The following is a 21,618-nucleotide window of genomic DNA, read 5'->3' as shown; positions in this document are numbered from 1 at the left end:
CATACACTTGCTTGTACTTTCTTACTGTACTCACCTGAAAAATTATTGAAGGGGCTAGGGGAAAAAAGGGGTATATGTGACTTTTTAGTCACATTTAAACTTTTTCTCAGAAACACACCAATTGAACTTTGATAGCAAGCTGCATATTTGATTGTTTGTTTGTTATTAATTTTGCCCAGGCCTACCATCCTAGATGATTTGGCCATAGTTGTAGCCACTTCATTTTCCTATTTCTGATTAAAACTGATGGCACAATTATTACTCTGTTTGCTTTTAACAAAAGAAGTTTAGCCATAAACTGCGAGTCTTTTTGTTTCAGTTGCTCTAAAGTTACTAACTAAAGTACGTATATGAAAAAGTACTTGTAAAAGTAGCCATGAAGCATACTGATTTTGCCTGAATGTTTATTAATTCTCTTCTCATCTTATCTTACCATAGCCAACTTGTTGAAAAGCCTTGGCCAAAATGGCAGTGCACTTTCCACAGCATCAACAGTTGAATTCTTACATAAGTCAGTAAACTCTTGCACTGCCTAAGAAAATCAAAAGTTGGACTAAATATTAATAATGACATCAAAATCCAAATCTAACAACTTATTAATAAAATTAATTTGAAATATCTTGACTAACATCCTGATCACTTCCTGCTCATAATCAACCCTCCAAGTTTACTTTTTTTTCTTAGTAGCCTTTGGCCACCGACTGCTCAAGTTTCAGGTTACCAGTGAAAAAATTTTAGTTGCTAAATTAAACCCACGCAAGCTTTTAATCCTCCTTCTATGATTTCTCTGTAAAAAGTATCACAATTTTGCAAAAGTTTCTTTCCTATTTCTCCCTGTTTCCACTACTTTAGGAATTCCACTTCTTACTCTCTCTTCTCCCACCTCCTGTAGACTTCCCAACGTACCCCTCTACTCCCGGTTTCCCACCCCCTGTCCCCATCCACGAGCAGGGGAAAAATTGAGGGTTAATAGCAAAAGCTTGCCGCACACTAGCGCATCTAGCTGAGCTAACAACCTCGCCTGCTCGTTTTGTTAGCAGATTTCTCTCGTGTGCAGACATTTTTCGTGAGAATTTAACCTCGGGAGGCCTTGAGGAAGATATCTATCGTGTTTGATATTTTTTGCCTTGAGAGGAAAAATCCTCAACGTGTGCTGGCGACGTGAGCTATTTGCCTCTCAGCCAGAAATATCAACTGACCAATAAACACATGCAGAATGCTCCTGTAGACACATGATTAAACATGGCAGCTCCTGAAATAAACTTGCTAAGCACTGTACTTTCCTCACTGTCAGCAGTGAAATGTGCAATGAGTAAATGGCTGAGCAAATGGGCTCATAAGGCGAATAGCTCAGCTAGTTGCTCTAGTGTGCTGCTGGCCTTTAGGGCTATGAAAATCTGTAATTTTTCTGATTGCCGTGAAGAATAAAACAATTTTTAAAAAAAAAAAAAACCCCAACAAGCCCAAACCACACAAAAACTACCTTAAATCCCTTAACAAGGCAGAATTTAATATTACAATCCTAGGCTTGAAAGGCAATGGTGGACATCCTTGTGTATGTCCCCTATGGGACAGAGAGCACTACTGTAGATGACTAGATGATTTTAAAACATATATAATCAATTAAATGAATGATTTACTTTCAATTTTGTAACTGAGTCTCTCTTCATGAGTTTCCTCATCACCATCCTGAATTCTGCGTCAACAGAAGCATCAACATCCTCACCCACACCAGCAGTCATTGGAACATAACCAAGGTTACTTGCTCCTGGACTTCCCTGCAGTCCTCCAAAACCAACAAAGCCCACAGTACCATCCTTGGAAATCAATGCCGCAGCCTGTCCACTGCTAGATGGCTGGTGATAATAAAAATATGTATAAAGTAAGCTGGCAACCCCCCGGCATTTGACCACTGCTGAGGCCCAGATAGGGGAATTTGATTGAACAGACGCCTGGATGGTCGGGCATTTGACCGTCGACAAGGTATCATAGACTATAAAATGCTAGCGATCTGAATCGCGTACAGTTAGTATTTTATAACGTTGCTGTAAAGAAGATTCAACAAATTTTAACCTTTTCCTATTAAAATTTGTTGATTAATAAAGCATGCGTGTCTGTTGCATTGAGACCTAGTATTAACGAGAACACCCAACTCACGATGACATTTCAGTCCCGACTGGTGGGGAATTTGACTATGCAACTGGCCCACATAGTGGGGAATTTGATCAGACATTTTGGAAAAAAGTCAAATGCCCGGGGGTTTGCCCAGGAGGGCCATGATCTCGCGGATTTGACTGATACAAAGGATTTTTTCTTTCATTTGCTGGGTGTTAAGTTTCCATGGTAATTATTTTAGCCCAAATTGAGAAGATTCCTTTTTTTATTTTGTTATCGTATGATCAAATAATTAAAAACAAAATCAGTTGTTTTGTACCCCAGTTTTGTGTGTTTTTTTCTTGAGAACGTGGAAGACGAGAAAGCTTATTTTTCCGCGGGGCAATACACGTGAAAATATTCGATCCTTGTTTATCATACCTTAACGTTTCCTTTAGTTCTTTGTTTATCTTTTCCTCCCATTATGACATTCAAATTATCCAGCCATTTGTAAATAAACAACTAAAAATGTTATATCTTTTTTTACAAAACACAACTCAAAGAAGCCATGTTGGATTTCATTTTGGCCCAGTCTCTTCGCAATGTACAAATTTCCCATAATCCAATTGTTTTTGTAGAGTGCGCGTGCGCACCACACATGTGTTGTTTCGCTCGAATGCCAGAAGGGTATGGAGCTTGTTATATTACCGCATTGAATCGGGTTAAATGGTGTTTTTCTTCGTATTTTCAGTTTTATAGAGTTCTTTAGGAGTTGCCACATAACTTACCGAAGAATCGGCCTGTGAGAGGCGGCCCTGTTGCGTGTCACTTCAACAGAAAAGCGCCCTCACCCTTTATAACAAAATTGGAATACTGTATATTGCGGTACACTTCGCGAGTTTGATTCGCTTAGACCACTGAAGTCTGGGGATGTTTAGTTGATGGCATCCTGAGATGAAAATTCTGGTGATTGACGTAAAAATCTGAGATCTAAGCGGTTCACAGTGGAAGATTTCAGTTTGGACAAGTACAGTTTTGTTATGGCAAAGAAGTGAACTCAAAGATGTCTCAAATGGCCTCTGGTTCTCCTGGCGGGATTGGCCCTTCTCTCCCAGGTTTGCATATTTATAGAAAATTAATTGATATTTTTAAAACATAGATCGTTTACCAGCTGTTAACGAATAATAAATTAAGTGAGTTTTCTGTTTCTCTTCTGATTCTCCAGTATCTTGGGTGATTTCATCTGAAGATCGAACCAAGCACGAAGCGACCTTCCAGAGTTTGAATCCTGCAAGTGGCTTCTTGACAGGTTAGCTAAACTACGGGTAATTTTTTTTTCGACATGATTTCAATCAAAAATATTTGGATTTTATCACAGTATGACCAGAAAGTGTGCTTAAGTTAACGATTTAACTTGTGCGGCTCACAATATGTATGGTTAAAATTAGCGTGAATTAAATATTTGCATTCTAGATGTAGCCTTCCATTCAAATAAAATTCAATGAACTGTCAATTCTTGGAAACAAAAGGTTTAGTTAAAAACAAGAAAATGTATTGTCTTTTGGCACGGGACCCAACTAGATGTGTAACATTAACATAAGCTTAAAGATCGTTTGTAGCATTTTTCAAGCGGGAAATTATGCACACGGAAAAACAGAAATTAAAATTCTTCAAATCTTAGTTACTTACTACTCGAAGAAAAATCTTATACATTATGATGCATTGTTCAGAATATCATATTTCTGAACTGTTTTGCTGTCATTGCTGATTGTGAAGAAAAAGCTTAATGAGATTAATTTTAGAGAATTACTGATAGATTTATGCAAATGTTAATTTCCTCCTCAAGGAGAGCAAGCCAAGAAGTATTTCCTGAAATCAAATCTTCCACCAATGGTGTTAGGTCAAATATGGTGAGTGTTAATTTATGCATTCCTCACATGTAAAAAAAATTAAACATTTACATTTTGGTGTGTAGTTACCGTATTTATTCGATTAAGCGCCCCCTCGTAGCGCCCACCCCTCACCCCACAAAAAACTGAAGTGCACAAGGGAGTATTGATAGAAATGACTAAGTACTACTGAGACTTCCCCGTGACCGAGTCTAAATTTTTCAACTTCATGAATCAATCTGTATTTTCCTCAAATAAACTTACTTTTTGCTGAATCGCGAAAATTTATGCGCCCAGCCTCGAATGCGCCCAGCCTCGAATAAGCGCCCACCTCGAATACCCCACACTCAAGGTCCAAAATTAAATACCCCAGGGCGCTTAATCGAATAAATACGGTACTTGTCTTTCCTTGCTTCGTTTATGCAAGAACATCAATTGATGCATTTTAAAATTATACATGTACATTACCTCATGTGCGTGTATCTTTTATACTTACAAAGCTGTGCTCTTAGAATAATAAAAAATTTATTGCAGGGTGTCCAAAGGCACTTATGAAAGAAATCTTGGGTGCCCAGCTCTTATAAGCTTTCATGGTAGCAAAGTTATGCAAGTCGCCCAAAGACAAAAGAAAGTCGCCTGTGGCACCCAGGCACTTCTAGAGCACAGCTCTGTCTAATGGCAAATTTTTCTGGCAGAGAAATTCTTATTGTCAGGTAACATTCTGGCAAACAAAGGCTTTTATATCATTCATTCATGCAATCAATAGCCAATAGACTTTTTTACCAATACAGCAGCCATCAGGGTTGAGACTAACTGTTTTGTTTACTAGCCTTGTGGACTCTTTGGAAAATGGTAATTATTTGGAAAATTGTCAAAAACATCGTAATTATTAGGTTTATGTAATAAAAAGAATAATACATGGTTGCTTAAATATATTTATCTTCTCATGTTCAAAACCGATATCTCACTCGTTCGCTGCGCTATCGATTTGAACACTCGAAGATAAATTTCATTTATCCGCGCAACCATGTATTATCCTTTATGTATTAGCTAAAACACAGCTATGATTTGACTTACTACATCTATAATTAATTTTATAAACTCTTCCTGCAGGAATCTTGCAGACCTAGATCGGGATGGCAAGATGACAATGCAAGAATTCACCATTGCTGTTCATTTGATACAGAGCAAGCTAAAAGGGGTTGAATTACCAACATCACTCCCCAATAGTTTGAAAATGACCTCTATGCCAAGTACATTCCTTCTGGGTCAAAAAGCAAAACCTGCAACTGAATGGGGACAGCCAACAAATCAAGCAGTGTCAAATGGCTTTTCTAAGGTTGGCATGATGACATTGCCGCATAAAACTGTTACATCAGGTATATCGTGGTCTGGAATAAACCAATCTCCACCGCAAACTAGAGCGGCAGTTTCAGCTGGTTCTTCAGTTTTTGGGTCGTCGTTTGGACCACCGTTACCAGCAAGCGGTCCTTCAGTGTCGTTGTCATCATCGTTCAATGTTGGAATGAACAGTGGTTTAATAAACACTGCAGCTTCAAGTCCGGCAATTCTTAATGGACCAGGAAATCAAGCTCAGAGTGGTTTTGGGCCTGCTCCGCCTAATGTCCATAGGGCTAATTCACTGACTGGAAGTTTTGGTCAAACGGCCACAGGACCTTATGGGACTATCAGTCCTGCTAATAGACTGAAATATAATCAAATGTTCAAAGCAAATGATTACCAAAAGGCAGGCTTTTTATCAGGTAGGGAAATTGTTAGAGAAAAATATTCAAATTTCATGGTATCAGCAATGCATAACTTCCTAGCTATACTGTAGTGCACTATATTACAAATAATTGTACATCTGATTAATGAGAATGCATTTATATACGCATTCTGTTTGTTCCCTTGTGTTTCTCCATGGGCAGCCCCCGGAGCTGTGCCCTACTGATTGAAATAATCATATTAAAACCATTGTATTCGCTTTTTTTGTCTTGAAAACATGTCATTGCTCAACATGAATTAAACTTGTTCACATTAGTTAAACTTGAACAAACTGTGTCCATTTGGCTAACAATGTTAACTCAATACTCCCCCCCCCGGGCCCCCCCCCGGCCCAAAAAAAACCCGGGGAAAAAGACAAAACCCCCAAAGAAACAAAAGACGCCCCGAGTGTGTCCGCTATAACAAGAGTTGACTGTACTGCAACTCTTAATAGACAAGAGATCCTTGAGAGAACATGTTAGCCAGGATAGAATCTATTTGTGTGATATTTTTATGTGTAGCTTGATATCTTGTTCTGTCTTATTTGTAGGTGATCAAGCTAGAAGTATGTTAATTCAATCAGGTCTTTCACAGGGAATTTTAGCTCAAATATGGTTAGTAGACAAGTCATGTAGTTTTAATGTTCTACAGTAAAGGTTCACTTGAAGAAGGCATTAGTCTTTGGTTTCTTATATTTTTTTATTTATTGTTTTTTTCTTTGGTTTCTTACTTGGTTTCTTATTTTCTTTTGTTTCAGATTATGCTTATGAATATGAGACAATGAAAAGTAATAATCAAACTGGCTGGAAAAAATTTAGACCAAAGATAAATTTAAACCTCAACATGTTATTGTGGTAGAAATATATTTTTCAGTTTCAACCAGTTTGATTTTGTTTTCATTATCCCTTGTTATCATGATCTGAAACAAAGGGAAATGACAAAGGGAAATTAACCCACAGCATAGTACACAAGCGTGCAATGCACATTGGGACTTCCAGTGTTTTAAGATCAGTGACATTCATTGGCCATTGTCAAGGTTTGTGTCTGTCTATGAGCCTACATTGCAGCTATGTCTAACCAAAGCAGGTGCTCAACTCAAGTTTACAATGTACATGCACCTGGCATGAAGCAATGTTTAGTATTGCTAATTGCTAGTCCCTTTGTTGTGATGCTAGTCCATCATAAAGCCACCTCTTCCTCCCCCAACACTCCTGTCAGAGTTTCCCATGGATGTTGCTAAGGGCCGGCTGCCGGCTAATTTAACCGGCTGAAATAGAACTTAAATCCGGCTCAAATTTCACACCGAGAACTATAGAGCTGCCAAGGCCAGAAAGCCGCTGGGCTTGTTAATGAGCCGGCTTAGTGTTTTCTTAGTATTCCCTGGTTTCCCCAACAATATCGTTAGCTATTACCCATAATTTATACTCTGAAGTGGGAGAAACACTACAAGAGTAAAGTGACTTGTTCAAGAACACAGCTAAATGCACCTGCTGGCAAGTACTTCAGCCTTGCCTGCTTGATCCAGCGTCCACTGTGCTTTCATAGCTGGTGTATTTTTTATCCTACAGTACCGCTCAGAAATACGTCCCAAAACATACGCGAAACGAGTATGCTTTTGCGTATCACGCATCTGCGTATATGCGTCTGCGTATGTGCGTCTGCGTATGTGTATGTGTTCTTTAATTTAAATGTGAATGGACATATAATATATATATAGTTTTGTCTACAATAATTAAAGATAGAAACTTCCGGACAGTTCTCGGCACGCCGCGTTCGACTGTGCCGTTAGATGTGTGAAGTACAATAATTTGTCTATGAATGTAGCCTTTCATAACAGCTGAATTGAAAGTCATACTGCACTGAATGTTTTCAGGAACCTTTCGGATTTGGACAAAGATGGTCAGCTTAACATTGAAGAGTTTGCTCTGGCTATGCACTTGGTTGAACTAGCAAAGCATGGTCAGACTCTGCCTCCTACAGTGCCGCCAGAGCTTCTTCCACCATCGTACCAGTCGCGGCAAGCCCCCAATACATTTTCTCCAGTTCCAGATGGCCGCGAGAGGTCTGACAGCGGACGAGAAAGAAGTGGGAGTGAACGAGAGAGAAGTGGAAGCATTGATGGGCGATCACGATCTGGCAGTACAACAAGCGGAAAAGGAGTTTGTAAGCATCATCAATTTGTGAAATTTCCTTCGTTTTTTACAAGACAGTATTATACCCTTATACTGTTGTGTATTTTATTTCCAATGCAAGATTTTCTAAGCATCATCTTAATCAGGAAAAACTCATTTGCATTTACTTTCAACACACTGATTTGCATAATTAATATGTGATTTACTTAACTTGTAAATCTCGTATTCAAATTAGTGTCAGTGTTGGAAGGTAAAATGCAAATTAGGTTTTTCCTGATTTAAGATGATGTTTATTGATACTTTCTTAGCTTCGACAAGCAAAATCTCCCAGAAAGATTATCTAAGATTCAAGATTTCATTTTTAACAGACAATTCCAAGACCTGCATGGAACATATAGTAACTGTTATAGGCAGTTTTGTATAGCTAATTGTCTATGACTTATATATTCATAGAAAATTTAACATTTTTCGCTGATTCTCATGGCCAAATTTTTGTTAACAGTCACCTTTGAAGACAAAAGAAAAGATAACTTTGAGAAGGGACGTTTAGAACTTGAACGGAGACGCATGGAGCTCCAAGAAAAAATGAAAAGAGAAAGAGATGAGAGAGAAAGAAAAGAAGCCCAAGAAGAAGAACGGAGACAAAGGGCGAAGCTTGAAGCTGAACAAAGACGACAAGCAGAGCTGGAAAAACAGCGGCAGCAACAGCTGGAGATGGAGAGGGAGCAAGAAGCATTGAGGAAGAAAATGATTCAACAGCGACTTGTAAGACATTGTTTATTTTTTTCAATTGATGTTTTATAACATGTATTTATTATGGTACGCTTCTTTCTGTAAGATGGTGAAAAAGATGTACACGAAGCAGTTTATAGAGATATGATTAGGATTCATGTAATTTATTAATTAAAATTAATTTGTTATTCTTGGGGGTGTGATAGTAGATGTGAATCACACATGACTGCCTAGAACTGGATCTGTAGTAGCTATGAAATAATTATGTAAGTCACAACAGCTTTTAGAATTTGACTCTTGCACTAAACAATAGGTAAACTGTGAGCAGCCCTGCTCATGTTCCTGGAAAATTGTTTGATTTTGGTTAATTTAATCTGGAAACGTCATTGAATTGTGATGGATACTACAATGTATGTAGGGTCCATGGGGGATGCCCTCCAATATTTTAAGTTTTTAGAGTTATATTAATACCGGTAATAATTTTAATTGCAGACAAAAGCCAGTTTATTTTACATTATCACTTTAAATTTATGTATTTTGTGTTAAAATCAATTTCAGCCTGATGATTAAACTGTCCATGCACCACTCAGAGTTTAAAGTGTTGATGTTGGAATTTATGAAGGCTTGCTTGTTGAGCAATAAAACTTATCCTTTCATTTCCAAACTTTGTTTGAAATATCAGTTCTCCTTTTATTGTACACCTTAAGTTCTGAGAATTGGTGGTGCCTCAATCCCCTAGCTACCTTATTGTTACTTATTTTCGCGGGACTTATTCGCGGGGTCCGGCACGCGGGCCAAAATGGAACTATTTCGTGTCAAAACTGGTCCAAAAGATTTGAAATAGCATAGTTTCCAGTGACACTGAACAAACATATAACAAAACGAAACTTCCGTTTGACATGTTCCGTACAAGTGAGGTGCGTACGATAGTGACTACGAACACTGATTATTTTACGAATATAGGGGTATAAGTTCGCGGTATTTCGCGACCTTATTCGGGTCTTAATTCGAATCGCGAAATCGGAAATAGTCCCCGAAAATAAGTAAAATAAGGTAGTTAGAGTTTTCTTTATTTTTATTAATCTCTGGTCTACTTGACGTTAAAAAGATTGCCTTTTGAGGTTGTGTGTTGTTTTGTTCTCATAGGCTGCTCAAATTGAAGCAGAGAAACAACGTCAGTTAGAGTGGGAAAAGAGAAAAAAGGAAGAACTCCTAAATCACAAAAATATGGAACAAGATATTGTTAACAACCTTAAAACAAGGGTTCAGAAACTTGAAGATGAATTACTTAAAGTGGTGGGTATACTGTAGTTGACTATAATTATTTTGTTTTACTTGCAGGTATTCATTTTCCCCCTGTTTTTCCCTTTATATTTACTACTGACATGTGCTATGCATGGATGTTCATTAATTTAACTCCCATTTACTGACTTGTGAAGCTATACTGTTTTTTTGTTTTGTTTAAATAAACCAACTTGTAAACTCTTGAAAAGTACTACATCTAAAGCTGTCATATCCTGTCTTGTCATTTATCCATGTATTCTCTTTGCTCTCCACCCTTTTCTGGTGTGACATTACTAACAACTTTTGAATCGTGGTCTGGTTGAAGACATAACCTGTACTGCAACTCCACCGCAGTCAAACGACAGAAATATGCAGAAAATAAGAAAAGTACTGCAAAGATAAGGTTTTAATTTTCACAGTTCAAAGTTCGGTACATAACCGGTATCCTAAGGGTTTACTAAGTTTTTTGGAGCTTTACTAAAAAAGTTCTACGTGTTTGAAAATAGCGATATGCGGACTCACGGGCGGCGCCATTTGTCAAAGCACCTTTGGTTTGGATGCAAAACATTTAAAAAGTAAAAACACTGGTTTACCTGAGGGAATGGGATTATGCTTTCACTCTTCAACTATTTTTATCTATCCTTGCTCGTAATAACACTTCAATTTGAACAAAAAAACGGCGAAATGGAAAGAAAACCTGCCTGAGACGTTTGACCGCGGTGAATACTGCAACCAGCTTCCCCACATCATATGTGTAATTATGAGATCATCATGGGCCCCACCCCAGCACAGGGTAACCAACTGACTGAATAGTCACAGGATAGTTTTTTTTTTATAATAATTACTCAATGTTCTCACTTGCATCCTGGTGACAAATTTAATGTTAAATTAAAGTTATTGTTTGCTGTTCCTTTCATACACAGAACCAAGCTAGAAATGAAGCCCAAGAGACATTAAATAAAGAAAGACAAACTTGTATGCAGTGTCAGTCATCATTTAATCTTATAAATCAGAGCCGAGAAATGAGATTAGCAGAAATCAGTAGAGTGCAGTGTGATATCAAGGTGAGTCTAGGTTTTACATTTGTCAAAAGTACAGTGTAAAAGCCCTGATGCCAAGGCAAACTTAGTTATGTGACAACATTTACATTTATATGTATATGTTCTTATAGAAACTCACACAAGAGATAACTTTAGAATCACCTCATGGCTTTAAAATTAGTTATTACAAAATATGAGAGAAATTTTAAAATACAAGACTATGTGTATAAACCTGCAAGCCACAAAGATATGTTGTTAAAAATTAAATGTGAAAGGTCTTGGTTTATCAAGGCCTTTCACGTGGCCTTGGTTTTAAAAACAAAGTAGCTTGAGGTTTTGTTGTGTTGTTCCAGAAAATATCCATACCCCTCCCACAGAAGGTTTTTTGGTTTGAATCCCCTACTCCTCTGGAGATTCAAGATAAGCTCCATACTTTCCTTTAAAAATTTTGGCTTTCAAGACCCCCACCCCCTCAGAATTTCCAATGACCTTCCATGGGGTGGGATTGGATATTCTGAAACTGCACATTTCAAATTACATGTGAATCCAAACTTTTTCTGTAGCAACCTTTTTACATGTATATACTTGCCAGACATTTGATAAATTTATGCTAATAGCAAGATCAAAGGGAAATGGGAACAACTCCCAAATATTACCAATCTGGGTTGTAATTGTACAGCATGTGTTTTATGTGTTTGACAGTTAAGGCACCTTCTTCATGTAGCTCCCTAAATGTTGGGTCTGGTTTGTGTTTTTGCTTGCCCCATGTTGATCGCAAGGAAGTCCCATACCTGGGTTCAACTGATCACAGTTTTGTCCCAACATCTGCAATAATATTGTTTTTAAGTTTAGATTGATAAGATAATGTATACAGTGTGTTGAATTCTGACCTGTGTGCTTTTGTTTCTTGGGGGGCAGGATTCCCAGCAAAGAATAGTGGTAATGAAAAAAGAGAGTGAGAGGCTCGCACAAGACATTAACCAAAGAGATACTAACATTTTAGGTAAGCTTGTTTTCATGTGCAAAGCTACAAGAAACTCTTGACTACATGTTGTCTCACGTTCAAGTTGCACAACTCCTTGTTGAAGCATGAGTGAAAACTTCCCATGTTTCATGACACTTACCCAAGCTTAACTTTACCCATGCTCAGGCTGTGGTCATGCAAAGAAAAAAAAAATAACATTTTTTTACATCTTTCAAATCTCACAGCCAGTGGAATATAAACCTTAGAAATTAATGCTAACTAGTATTTTTTAAGTAGCTTTTTCCATCCAAGTATTGACTTGTGCACTGAACAGTAGCACCTCCTCTTATCACAGGCAGCCCAAGCTCACATTTCAAGCGGTTGATAGCTATAAATTGGTGATGCAAATCTCTAGACCACTGAGAGTATTATAAGACTTTGTATGGGATTTGGGTCAATTTTGCTGTATTTGTGCTTAAAATTCAGTAAATAATACAGAATAATTTTTTTGCCATTTGTTGTGCCCTTTTGCCTGTCTTGCAACTTGAACTGTTGTTTTAGGCGGTTTTTCTTCTTACCTGTTCCTTCCTTCCTAAAACGGAGTCAACGGTCTAGAGTTACGCAACACTGCCCGCCCCAAACGTGAGCTTGGCTGTCTGTGCTCTTATTGGCATCTTATTTTTCTTAAGTTATTTGCTGTGTTAAAAAAACTGTAATGCTCTTTATTTCAAATTTTTCAGGAGACACCCATGGCAATGTTATGGCTAGTGTTCAGGACTCAAGAGGAAACCTTAGAAGATTACAAACATTACAGAATAATATGGAGAGAGTTTTGGCTGAAAAATTCAAGGAGCTGGACACCATGAATACACAGGTTAAGGTGTGTAAACGAAATTTAATTGCTTGTAATCAATTGCATGACACCCACTTTCTTTGTTTAATGTGCATACCCGCTTCTTATTGGCATTCATCTTCCGACATGCTAAACAAACAAGACAGATCAAAATCTACCAATCTCAGCCTACTTGCATGACCTTCTGAACTTGTGGGCTCATTTGCATGAAACCAACACCGAAATGCATCAGTTTTGCTTGGCTCATTTCAAACAGCAGGTCAGAAGACAATGTCGAAAGATGGATGTAGAAAGGTAGCTTTGCTTGTAATTCTAAAATCAGCCGTAATTTGTGTTTCAGTGGCATGTGAACTCCGCACAATCAATGAACAGGCCTTGAAACATGCCATTCCCAGGGGGGTACTCCGGCTTGAAAATGATGGGGATGATCGAATGGAGGCAAAACTCAGGACCCAAAAGAATCCCTTAGTCTTCCGACATTACCCAAAAAAATCCCTGGACCAAAAATAACCCCCCAAAAAATCCCTTGTCAAATTACACCTAAATTGCCAGGAGGGCCAATAACATAACACAAAGAACGCTCATTTTCTTTATTCATCATATGTACCATAAATACGCCAAGGCACTTTAGTTCATTTTTAATACCCAAAAAAATCCCTTATCTAAATCAAGTCACCCAAAAAAATACTTGCCAAATTTTCCAACCCAAAAAAATCCCGGAATCTAAAATTTCAAACCCCAAAAAAACATTCGATCATTCCCGTCATTAACAAGCCAGAGTAGTAACCCCCATGGGATGCCATTCCCACTCCCCTTCCCCTGTACCTGTTCATGTACATGCACCTTCACAACGTCTTGGAGCCCTAATTTATTAAAGTTAGAAGAAATGCTGTGTCTCCTTGCCAACTCTAATTAACCTTGATTTACAAAACGAATACCACAGGACCTTTCTACAAGTGCTCAACAATTACAAGGCCAAAATGCCAGGTTACAACAAATTTCAGAAGCAAAGCAGAGAGAATACACCGCTTGGAAACAACGAAAAGATGAAGAGGATATACAACGGAAAGAAATGGAATCCAGGCGGAGACGCGAAGAGGAGGAAGTACGGAAACAAAAGGAAAGAGAGTTAGAAGGTTGGTAAATTCAGTTTACAAGTCAACTCTGGTCATCACCTGTACGTATAAGGTTAAACGGTTAGCTTTGATTAATTGCATTGAAAATGGAGGGCTTAAGATGCTGGATATAGAATCTATGGTTCTAGCGCAAAGAATAATGTGCGTGAAGAAGTATATTGAGGACTATGTTAGTCCCTGGAAGATCTTCTTAAACCACTATTTGAAAAAACTAGGCGGAAAGTTCATTTTGCAGTGTCATTTTGATTGCCAAAAATTGCCCATATTTTTACCCGAGTTTTACAAAGATTGTCTTGCTGCGTGGTCAACTCTTTCAAGTAAAGAAGTGGTTTCGTACGGGGATGTTATGAACCAATACTTGTGGAATAATAAAAACATTCTATGTGAAGGTAAATCTTTATATCATGCCTTTTTCCGCATAAACTGTGGGATAAGCAAAATCGGAGATTTAGTCTCTAAAGACAATACGTTTCTGGAAAGTGATAAAGTTCTCAGGTCAAAACTATCACCTAGTCAGTTTTTCCTTTTAATGGGAGTAGTCAGTGCCATTCCAAAGGAATGGCGCTCCATTATTAAGGGTGAGAGTATATACCGTGAACCATACTCCTGCCCTGCAAATTCTTTTGAAGTGCCAATAAAGGGGGAAATGTTGGATATTTCTAACATTCCCTCCAAAATAGTTTATGAAGAGTTTCTTTCTCGTAAAGTAATTCCTCCTACTGCCCAAAAGAAATTTAAAAATGACTATCCAAATCTCTCCGTCGATTGGAAGAAAATCTATTCTCTAGCGTTTAGTGTTACTTTGGATACAAAGTTAAGAGCTTTTCAGTACAAATTACTAAACCATATTGTGTATACAAATGACAGACTTTATAAATTTAAGATTGTAGACTCGCCATTATGTGCTTTCTGTTACTCTGAAGATGAATCCCTCGAGCATTTATTGTTTCTTTGTAAAGCAAGCGAGGTATTCTGGAAAGAGGTATTGTCGTGGTTGGCCATCCATAAGAATGAAGTTTTAAATTTTTCTCTCACCGATGTTTTGTTTGGTAAGTTTGATATCGATACAGACTCTATGGTAGTTAACCATATTCTTCTTCTTGGAAAATATTTTATTTATAGGTGTAAGCTTGATAAGATTAAACCCTCTTTACCAGTTTTTAAGGCTAAATTAAGAGCTACTCTTAAATTAGAATTTTACATTGCCAGGAAAAAAGGTACACTTGCTCAACATTACAGAAAATGGAATATCTTTATTCCTGTATTAAGTTAGACTATTTCCTTTTTCCACTCTACCTTTTAAAAAACTCCACCGAAAATATTTTAGGTCACTCTATTTTTTCGAAACCTGCTTTTTGACCTTTTGTTTAGAAAGCTGGTGTTTGCTTTGCATGTCTCTTTTTTCTTCTGCTCTCCATAGCATAATATACCTTGTTTATTTTTTAACGTGCTTTGTTTGTAGTAAGTAATGTTAAGCTTGTAATAATTTATTGTTATAGTGTAAGTAAGTATTGTATTAGTGTAAGTAAGTAGCGTTAGGACTGTAAGTAATGTTTAAATTGTAAGTAGTGTTTCTTTTTTCTTTGTAATTTTGTACTGTATGTTTGTATGGCAAGAAATTAAAAATATTAAAAAAAAAAAAAAAAAAAAAAAAAAACCTGTACGTATCTACGCAGTTTGTACATGTAGACTCAGCAATCTTTTAGCCTAAGGGCTCTCAACTTTTTTCTGACTGCTGTGTCTTTTCCCAATTTGTGCGTGACAGTGCAATAAAGGTGCTAATGCATATAATTATTAATACATTCTTAGGTGCAAATGAATGTGCAAGTGATAATTACATAGTGCAACACTTAACTCAAAAAAAAAACTCTTAAGGTTTTTTTTTTATAATGCACAACATATCTTACAAAACAGTATTTACATTAATTACCATCTATTACTGACAGTGGATTATTTACATTACTTACAATACATTACACATGTACATCACTTACAAAATACGCTACATTACATTACTTATTAATAAGTGTGTGTCAATAGAGCTAAGGTGCACATGAAAACATAACATTACTAACAGTAACTGTACATACATTTTATTGATGATTACATGAATTCTCGTTCAGTAAAGCTACATTACACTTGAATACAGGTATGTAACATAAATTGATTCTCATGAATAAATTATGTTCAGTAAAAAAAATTAAGTTTGTTTTGTTTAAAGGGTAAGATTGGACATAATTATAGGTTTAATACCTGCAGCATGGTACCATAAACTTACCATGTCAATGCATGCACTAATGTGTGTACATGTACATCACATAAAAACACTTTAAATGAGCGAATTTTCCCCACCTTAATTGTTGCCTTCTTCCACTCAGCCATGCGCCAAGAACAGGAAAAACAGAGAAAAGAGCAGGAGATGCGCAGGCGCCTCAATGAAGCTAAGCAAGCAGAAGAAGCCAGACGACAAGAGGAGTTAAAGAAACAACAGCTTATAACAAAGGACAAGATGCTGGTGCAGCAACAGCAGATGTTGGTATCAAGTAGTGCGCCAGTCGTGCGACACATCAGCAGTGAACAGACCAGTGTCAGTAGCAGCAGTAGTAGTAGTACCTCTGGTGGCGACGTAAAGAAGAAGGTCTTACAGATGCAGCAGTTGATCAAGGAGCAAACAACAGATGTTAAGCTACCACCCCCTACAAGTATGATTAGTACTACAGTAGAACCCGATAAAACAAATTTCCAAGGGACTGGGAAAAATCTGTTCTAACTTTATACAGGGGTTCATCATCAACAAAACCCTGTTATAACAAATTTGGGGGGAAACAGCCAAAATCTCTGTTATTTCGGCGTTTGGTTGATAATTGTTTGACCTTAAAATTCAACAGTGTCAATGTAGGATACACCACTCAGCATGCCACTCAGCAACCTTTGGCAGCTTATATTGAGTTGTTTGACTAAAAACTTGCAGTCTTTTATAACAGAAAATACCGTATATTGTAATATGAATATAGGATTCTCATCTCTGCTGATCAGTTTTGCATTCACCTTCAGTCTCATTATGACTCAGGTATCAGGGTAGATTTTAAGCTTGGGCTTCTGATTAATTTTTATGTTCAAGTTGTAATGCAGATTTTGTGACATCACGGTTCCATTTCATACATTTGACTGTACATAACTCTGGTTGGACTGACAATAATGCTGTTAGAGCTGTTTTCACTTGAGTAACAAAAGTAATTTGCATTTGCTTTGGTTTTGCATTACTAGGCTTAGTGATTGGTTTAAAAAACTTGCACCGAATACTTGCCAGTTACTACGCATGTTTTTCCGCGCTTCGTGCCAGCTACATGTAAATACTTTTAATTAACGTTTGATTGGTTCACTGGATTGGCCGTGCCTTTTGTGATTGGCTAAAGTGATTACTTTGGTTTTGGCTTTACGACACTCAGTTGAAAACTGCTCTATATAGGGAGATCACCTAGTTTTAGTATATATCTATTACTGCACATGGGTGCTGGACTTTTTTCAAATCAGCAAGAAAAAAATGTATTTAAATTGCAAATCAGCAGTGTCATCTACACTGTACATTGTGTCTGTTTTACATTATTTTACCGGTACATTATTGGCCTGGCGCACGCTACTGGTGCTCAGTGCTGTAAATTTGACTTTAAAATGCTGTAGTTAAGCTGTCCAAATTGAGATTTTGTTAAGATTTGAACACAACTTTAAACTATCAAAGATATTTCTTCTGGAAGACTTATTTTCTTTTTAAAGTGTATCTTGACGAAAAATAATTAAAAAAAACACTGTTGAAAACGGCTTTTTTTGACATGGCGCGTAACATTTACGGTCTAACATAGGCACATTTAGGATTTCTCGACTTTAATAAGGAATACAGTAATAAAACTTTATAGAGAGAATCTTTAACCTATGTACAGTCTGAATCTTGAAAAAAAGCTCACCTTATAAAAAGCTGAGGACCTTTTTTTCACCTGATCACTTTTGCGACCCACAAGATGATGTATTCGTTTTCACCGAAACATGCATTCTAAAACTCGCTTGTTCTTTCTATCCACTTATCTTTGTGTTTCAAAAACACCATATCTCTAATTGACATAGAATCAGCTTTTTGTCAGTCATAGCTTTGCCGAGATAATACAATCCCTTTTCAAAATAATTCTAGATTTTCGATGTTAGACCATCGTTTCCTAACCACAAAAACGCTCTTTTCCGTGCTAAAACCGTGCATAAACTGTGCCCAAACTGTGCCTAAAGTGTGCCTAAAGTGTGCATAAACTGTGCCCAAACTGTGCTTAAACCGTGCATAAACTGTGCCTAATATAAACTGTATCAGAATCGTGCCTAGACTGTGCCTGAACTGTACCAAAACCTAAATCGATATCGTGCAAGAGAAAATTTCCCGACAAGAGTTCTGGCCCGAAATCAAATTTCAGTTGTCAAGAAAAGGTAAGGTTTGTATTTACATTGTGTAACTTTAAAGTAAATTTCTATAATAAAATGAAAAGTGATCAGATTAGAAAACTACATAGAAAAAAGTCAAAAGATACAAATAAATTGCTTACCTTAGAGTTTACTTATTTACTAAAGATCTACAACTTGCAATTGCGGGTAGATGTGCCCATCCTTCACGAAAAAAAAAAGAAAGCTCACTATGAAAGGATGAAAGATTACTTTCTTTGTAACTGGTTGTTTTATGCATCCAAAAGTTATACGTTAAGTGAAGGCATTAGATCAAACCATCTGAAGTCAAATTGAAGCGCAAATATCGAGCGATACTTGATCTTTTTTAAACGTTGTAAAAACTGATGAGTTATGCTTGTTCTATTGAAATAAATGTTGTTGCAATCAGAAGTCTCAAAGTCTCAACTAAAAAGCTTGCATAAATCATGAACCAAAGGAAAACAGGGCGATATTCCTCTCTGCTTCAACAGAATGAACCACACCAACCGGACTTTTCTTCTCAAGGATTATACTTTCAACCGTGAGAACCAATTGAAAGTTTCTGATTGGCCAGTCTGTAATTGCATTAAAGTTAAGTCAACAAAGTCTGTCAACACAGACACTTCGTATAGGGCTCGACTAGCTAGCATGCAAATGTAGTTCTACGATTTCGTTGTTGTGCTAAACAAGTTTTCCAGTTAAATGTACAATTATGTAACAGAAATTGTGATGGTAGTTCAATGCTGTTAACGAGGTAAAAAGCCATCAGCTGATAACAAGTTTTAATGGTCTGAAAAATGGAAATCACCAGGTACCTATCCTGTTGGCTTGTATATTCAGTACAAGCTGCTTGTCACGCAATGAAATATTTGCTAGCAAGATCATGAATTGAAGCAATCGTGAGTCTGATAGCACGTACAAACATTCTTTATTTTTTTGCCACTTTCACAACCTGTTCCAAGGTGTTAGGAAAAATTTTCATTCAGTGAAAAAGAAGAAAAATCGAAAAGGATTCTTAACGCTATCGTCTTCGACATTTTACTAATTAAAATGCACTGAGAAAATCTTTAAGTTCGTTATTGTAGTACATTCACAATGCATTAAAATCTGGCGTAAAACCGTGCCTAAATCGTGCCTGAACCGTGCCTAAATCGTGCCTGAACTGTGCGTAAGTTGTGCATGAACTGTGCCTAAACTGTGCCCAAGCCGTGCCTAAATTGTTTTTATGCACACAAACCGTGCATTCGCCGAAGCACGAATATCGTGCACTGGGACGATGTTACGGTCGTGTACACCAGTAGCGTGTGCCAGGCCTATTACAATATCCTTTGTCAACCATGTTTAGTGTTACAAAGATAGCATATGCCTACTTTCCTGTGACTGTGGATCTCTCCTTTATAAAATACAGATCTCTTTAAACCAGTGGCCAAACCAGTTGCAAAGATGGAATACTACAAAGTATTGTATGAATTTGAACCTAGAAACCCTGACGAGATGGCTCTTGAAGAAGGCGACATTGTTGTGGTAAGGTTATTTATTATGTACACCCACTTTTAATGTTACGCGCATAGTGGCTTTCTATCGACATCCATCTTTCAAAATGCTAAACAAACAAGACGGATGAAAATCCACCAATCGCAGCCTACTAGCATGACCTTCTAAACATGTGGGCTCATTTGCATAAAACCAACACTGGTATGCATTGGTTTTGACTGGCTCATTTCAAACAGCATGTCGAAAGACGATGCTGAAAGATGGATGAAAAAAAAAGATAGCTATGCACGTAACACTGAATGCGGTTATAAAAGTTTCCTCAAAAAATTTATACTGGCGGCACATTCTGCATGACACTTGATGTATCTTGTACAAAATGTACTTTAGTGCTGGTGTGCCACAAGGTCCGAACCCAGACTTACCTACCTTTGTCAACATTCATTATTACATTGAAATTTGAAATCAAGTAAATTCTGCTTTTGTTATCTGATCAGATTGACCCAGAGGCTAAAAAAGCTCCACCTGGCTGGCTTCTGGGTGAGTCAAATGGCAAGAAAGGCTTATTCCCTGCAAACTATGTGGAAAGCATAACAGAAGAAGAAGCAAAATCTGAAAAAGATGGCATGAGTGTTTCACCTCCAGACAGCAGCTCATCTACAGTGAAGTCTCTTGCCGCAGCACTCAGCATGCAATTTGCTTCTGGAGGCTCAATCAGTCCAACAGTAGCTGACAGCCAGAATACTTCTGTTATAAGCACCAATCTTGCCACAGAGGTGAGAGGATAAGGGTAAAACATGAAATTTAACTGTATTGTGGTACAATTTAATTATGTACATGTTTGTAAATCAAAGCAACATTAATGGGTCTATAATTTTTGCTGGCTAGAAATTTTTTCTCTTTGTTGTTAGTGTCGTTGTTTTGTTTTGAATTCAAAACTTAACTCTAGTATTCTTAGCCTGATGATTAAAATGTTCCATGCACCACTCAGAGTTTGAAGTGATGATGTTGGTATTTATGAAGGCTTTTGTTAAGTCATATGGGAGGCGCGGTGGCCTAATGGTTAGAGCGCCGGACTCTGGATCGAGCGGTCCGAGTTCGAGCCCCGGCCGGCGTCACTTGTGTTGTGTTCTTGGGCAAGACACTTTACTCTCATAGTGCCTCTCTCCACCCAAGTGTATAAATGGGTACCGGTGACATAATGCTGGGGGACTAGCATCCCATTCAGGGGGGAGTAGAAATATTCCTAGCCGCTTAATGCTACGGAAACCGGGATAAGCTCCGGCAGTGTGGGCCGCTTGGCTCGTGGCTTCTCCTTGTTGAGTCATGGTGGCCTAATGGTCAGTGAGCACTCTGGACTCCAGATTGAGCAGTCTGGGTTCAAGCCCTGGCCAGGGCGCTGCATTGTGCTCTTGGGCATGACACTTAACTCTCATAGTGCCTCTCTTTATCATGAAACAGACGGGAATGCTCGTCGGAAATTTTGAAAAGAACCCCTAAAAGAGACCAATCTGGGTGTGGCTCAAGCTTTTCTTGACCCCTAAAAGATACCAAAAAACTAAAAATGGAGTTTATATTTGTATATTTCTTCATGTGTAACCCTAAACGAGACCATTATGGCTAAAAATATTGGCGTTTTGGGCATTTTGCCCAGAACACCCTAAGCGAGACCAAAAATCCAAAATTTACACCCCTAAGCGAGACGACGAGCATCCCCGTCACTTTCATATGCTAGTCCCCCCCCCCCCCCACCCGGGCAATGTAGCTCTACAGAGATG

At 37.8% G+C, this 21,618-nt stretch overlaps 2 protein-coding genes across 2 annotated transcripts in view; one reads left to right on the top strand and one right to left on the bottom strand.

The window, feature by feature from the left end:
* The window catches only part of LOC144656437 (E3 ubiquitin-protein ligase listerin-like), a 30,660-nt gene extending 27,981 nt beyond the window's left edge, over positions 1-2,679 (bottom strand). Inside the window, exons 1-3 of the mRNA XM_078516658.1 lie at positions 2,536-2,679; positions 1,641-1,856; positions 434-532 (exon numbers count right to left, since the gene is read on the bottom strand). Coding sequence (XP_078372784.1) covers positions 434-532; positions 1,641-1,856; positions 2,536-2,577 — 357 coding nt within the window. The 5' untranslated portion in view covers positions 2,578-2,679. The remainder of the gene's footprint in view (positions 1-433; positions 533-1,640; positions 1,857-2,535) is intronic.
* Positions 2,680-2,782: 103 nt separating this feature from the next.
* The window catches only part of LOC144656438 (intersectin-1-like), a 50,846-nt gene continuing 32,010 nt past the window's right edge, over positions 2,783-21,618 (top strand). The window contains exons 1-15 of the mRNA XM_078516659.1: positions 2,783-3,209; positions 3,320-3,403; positions 3,941-4,004; positions 5,097-5,746; positions 6,298-6,361; positions 7,621-7,910; positions 8,382-8,644; positions 9,758-9,907; positions 10,819-10,959; positions 11,854-11,938; positions 12,640-12,779; positions 13,696-13,888; positions 16,267-16,590; positions 19,758-19,873; positions 20,338-20,616. Of these exons, the coding sequence (XP_078372785.1) occupies positions 3,158-3,209; positions 3,320-3,403; positions 3,941-4,004; positions 5,097-5,746; positions 6,298-6,361; positions 7,621-7,910; positions 8,382-8,644; positions 9,758-9,907; positions 10,819-10,959; positions 11,854-11,938; positions 12,640-12,779; positions 13,696-13,888; positions 16,267-16,590; positions 19,758-19,873; positions 20,338-20,616 (2,895 nt within the window). The 5' untranslated portion in view covers positions 2,783-3,157. The remainder of the gene's footprint in view (positions 3,210-3,319; positions 3,404-3,940; positions 4,005-5,096; positions 5,747-6,297; positions 6,362-7,620; positions 7,911-8,381; positions 8,645-9,757; positions 9,908-10,818; positions 10,960-11,853; positions 11,939-12,639; positions 12,780-13,695; positions 13,889-16,266; positions 16,591-19,757; positions 19,874-20,337; positions 20,617-21,618) is intronic.

The sequence above is a fragment of the Oculina patagonica genome, chromosome 6 (genome assembly GCF_052425735.1).
Source record: "Oculina patagonica isolate OP01 chromosome 6, crgOcupat, whole genome shotgun sequence".
NCBI lineage: Eukaryota > Metazoa > Cnidaria > Anthozoa > Scleractinia > Oculinidae > Oculina > Oculina patagonica.
Note: the sequence above shows the minus strand (reverse complement) of the source record. Positions and strands in the feature narration are given on the sequence as shown.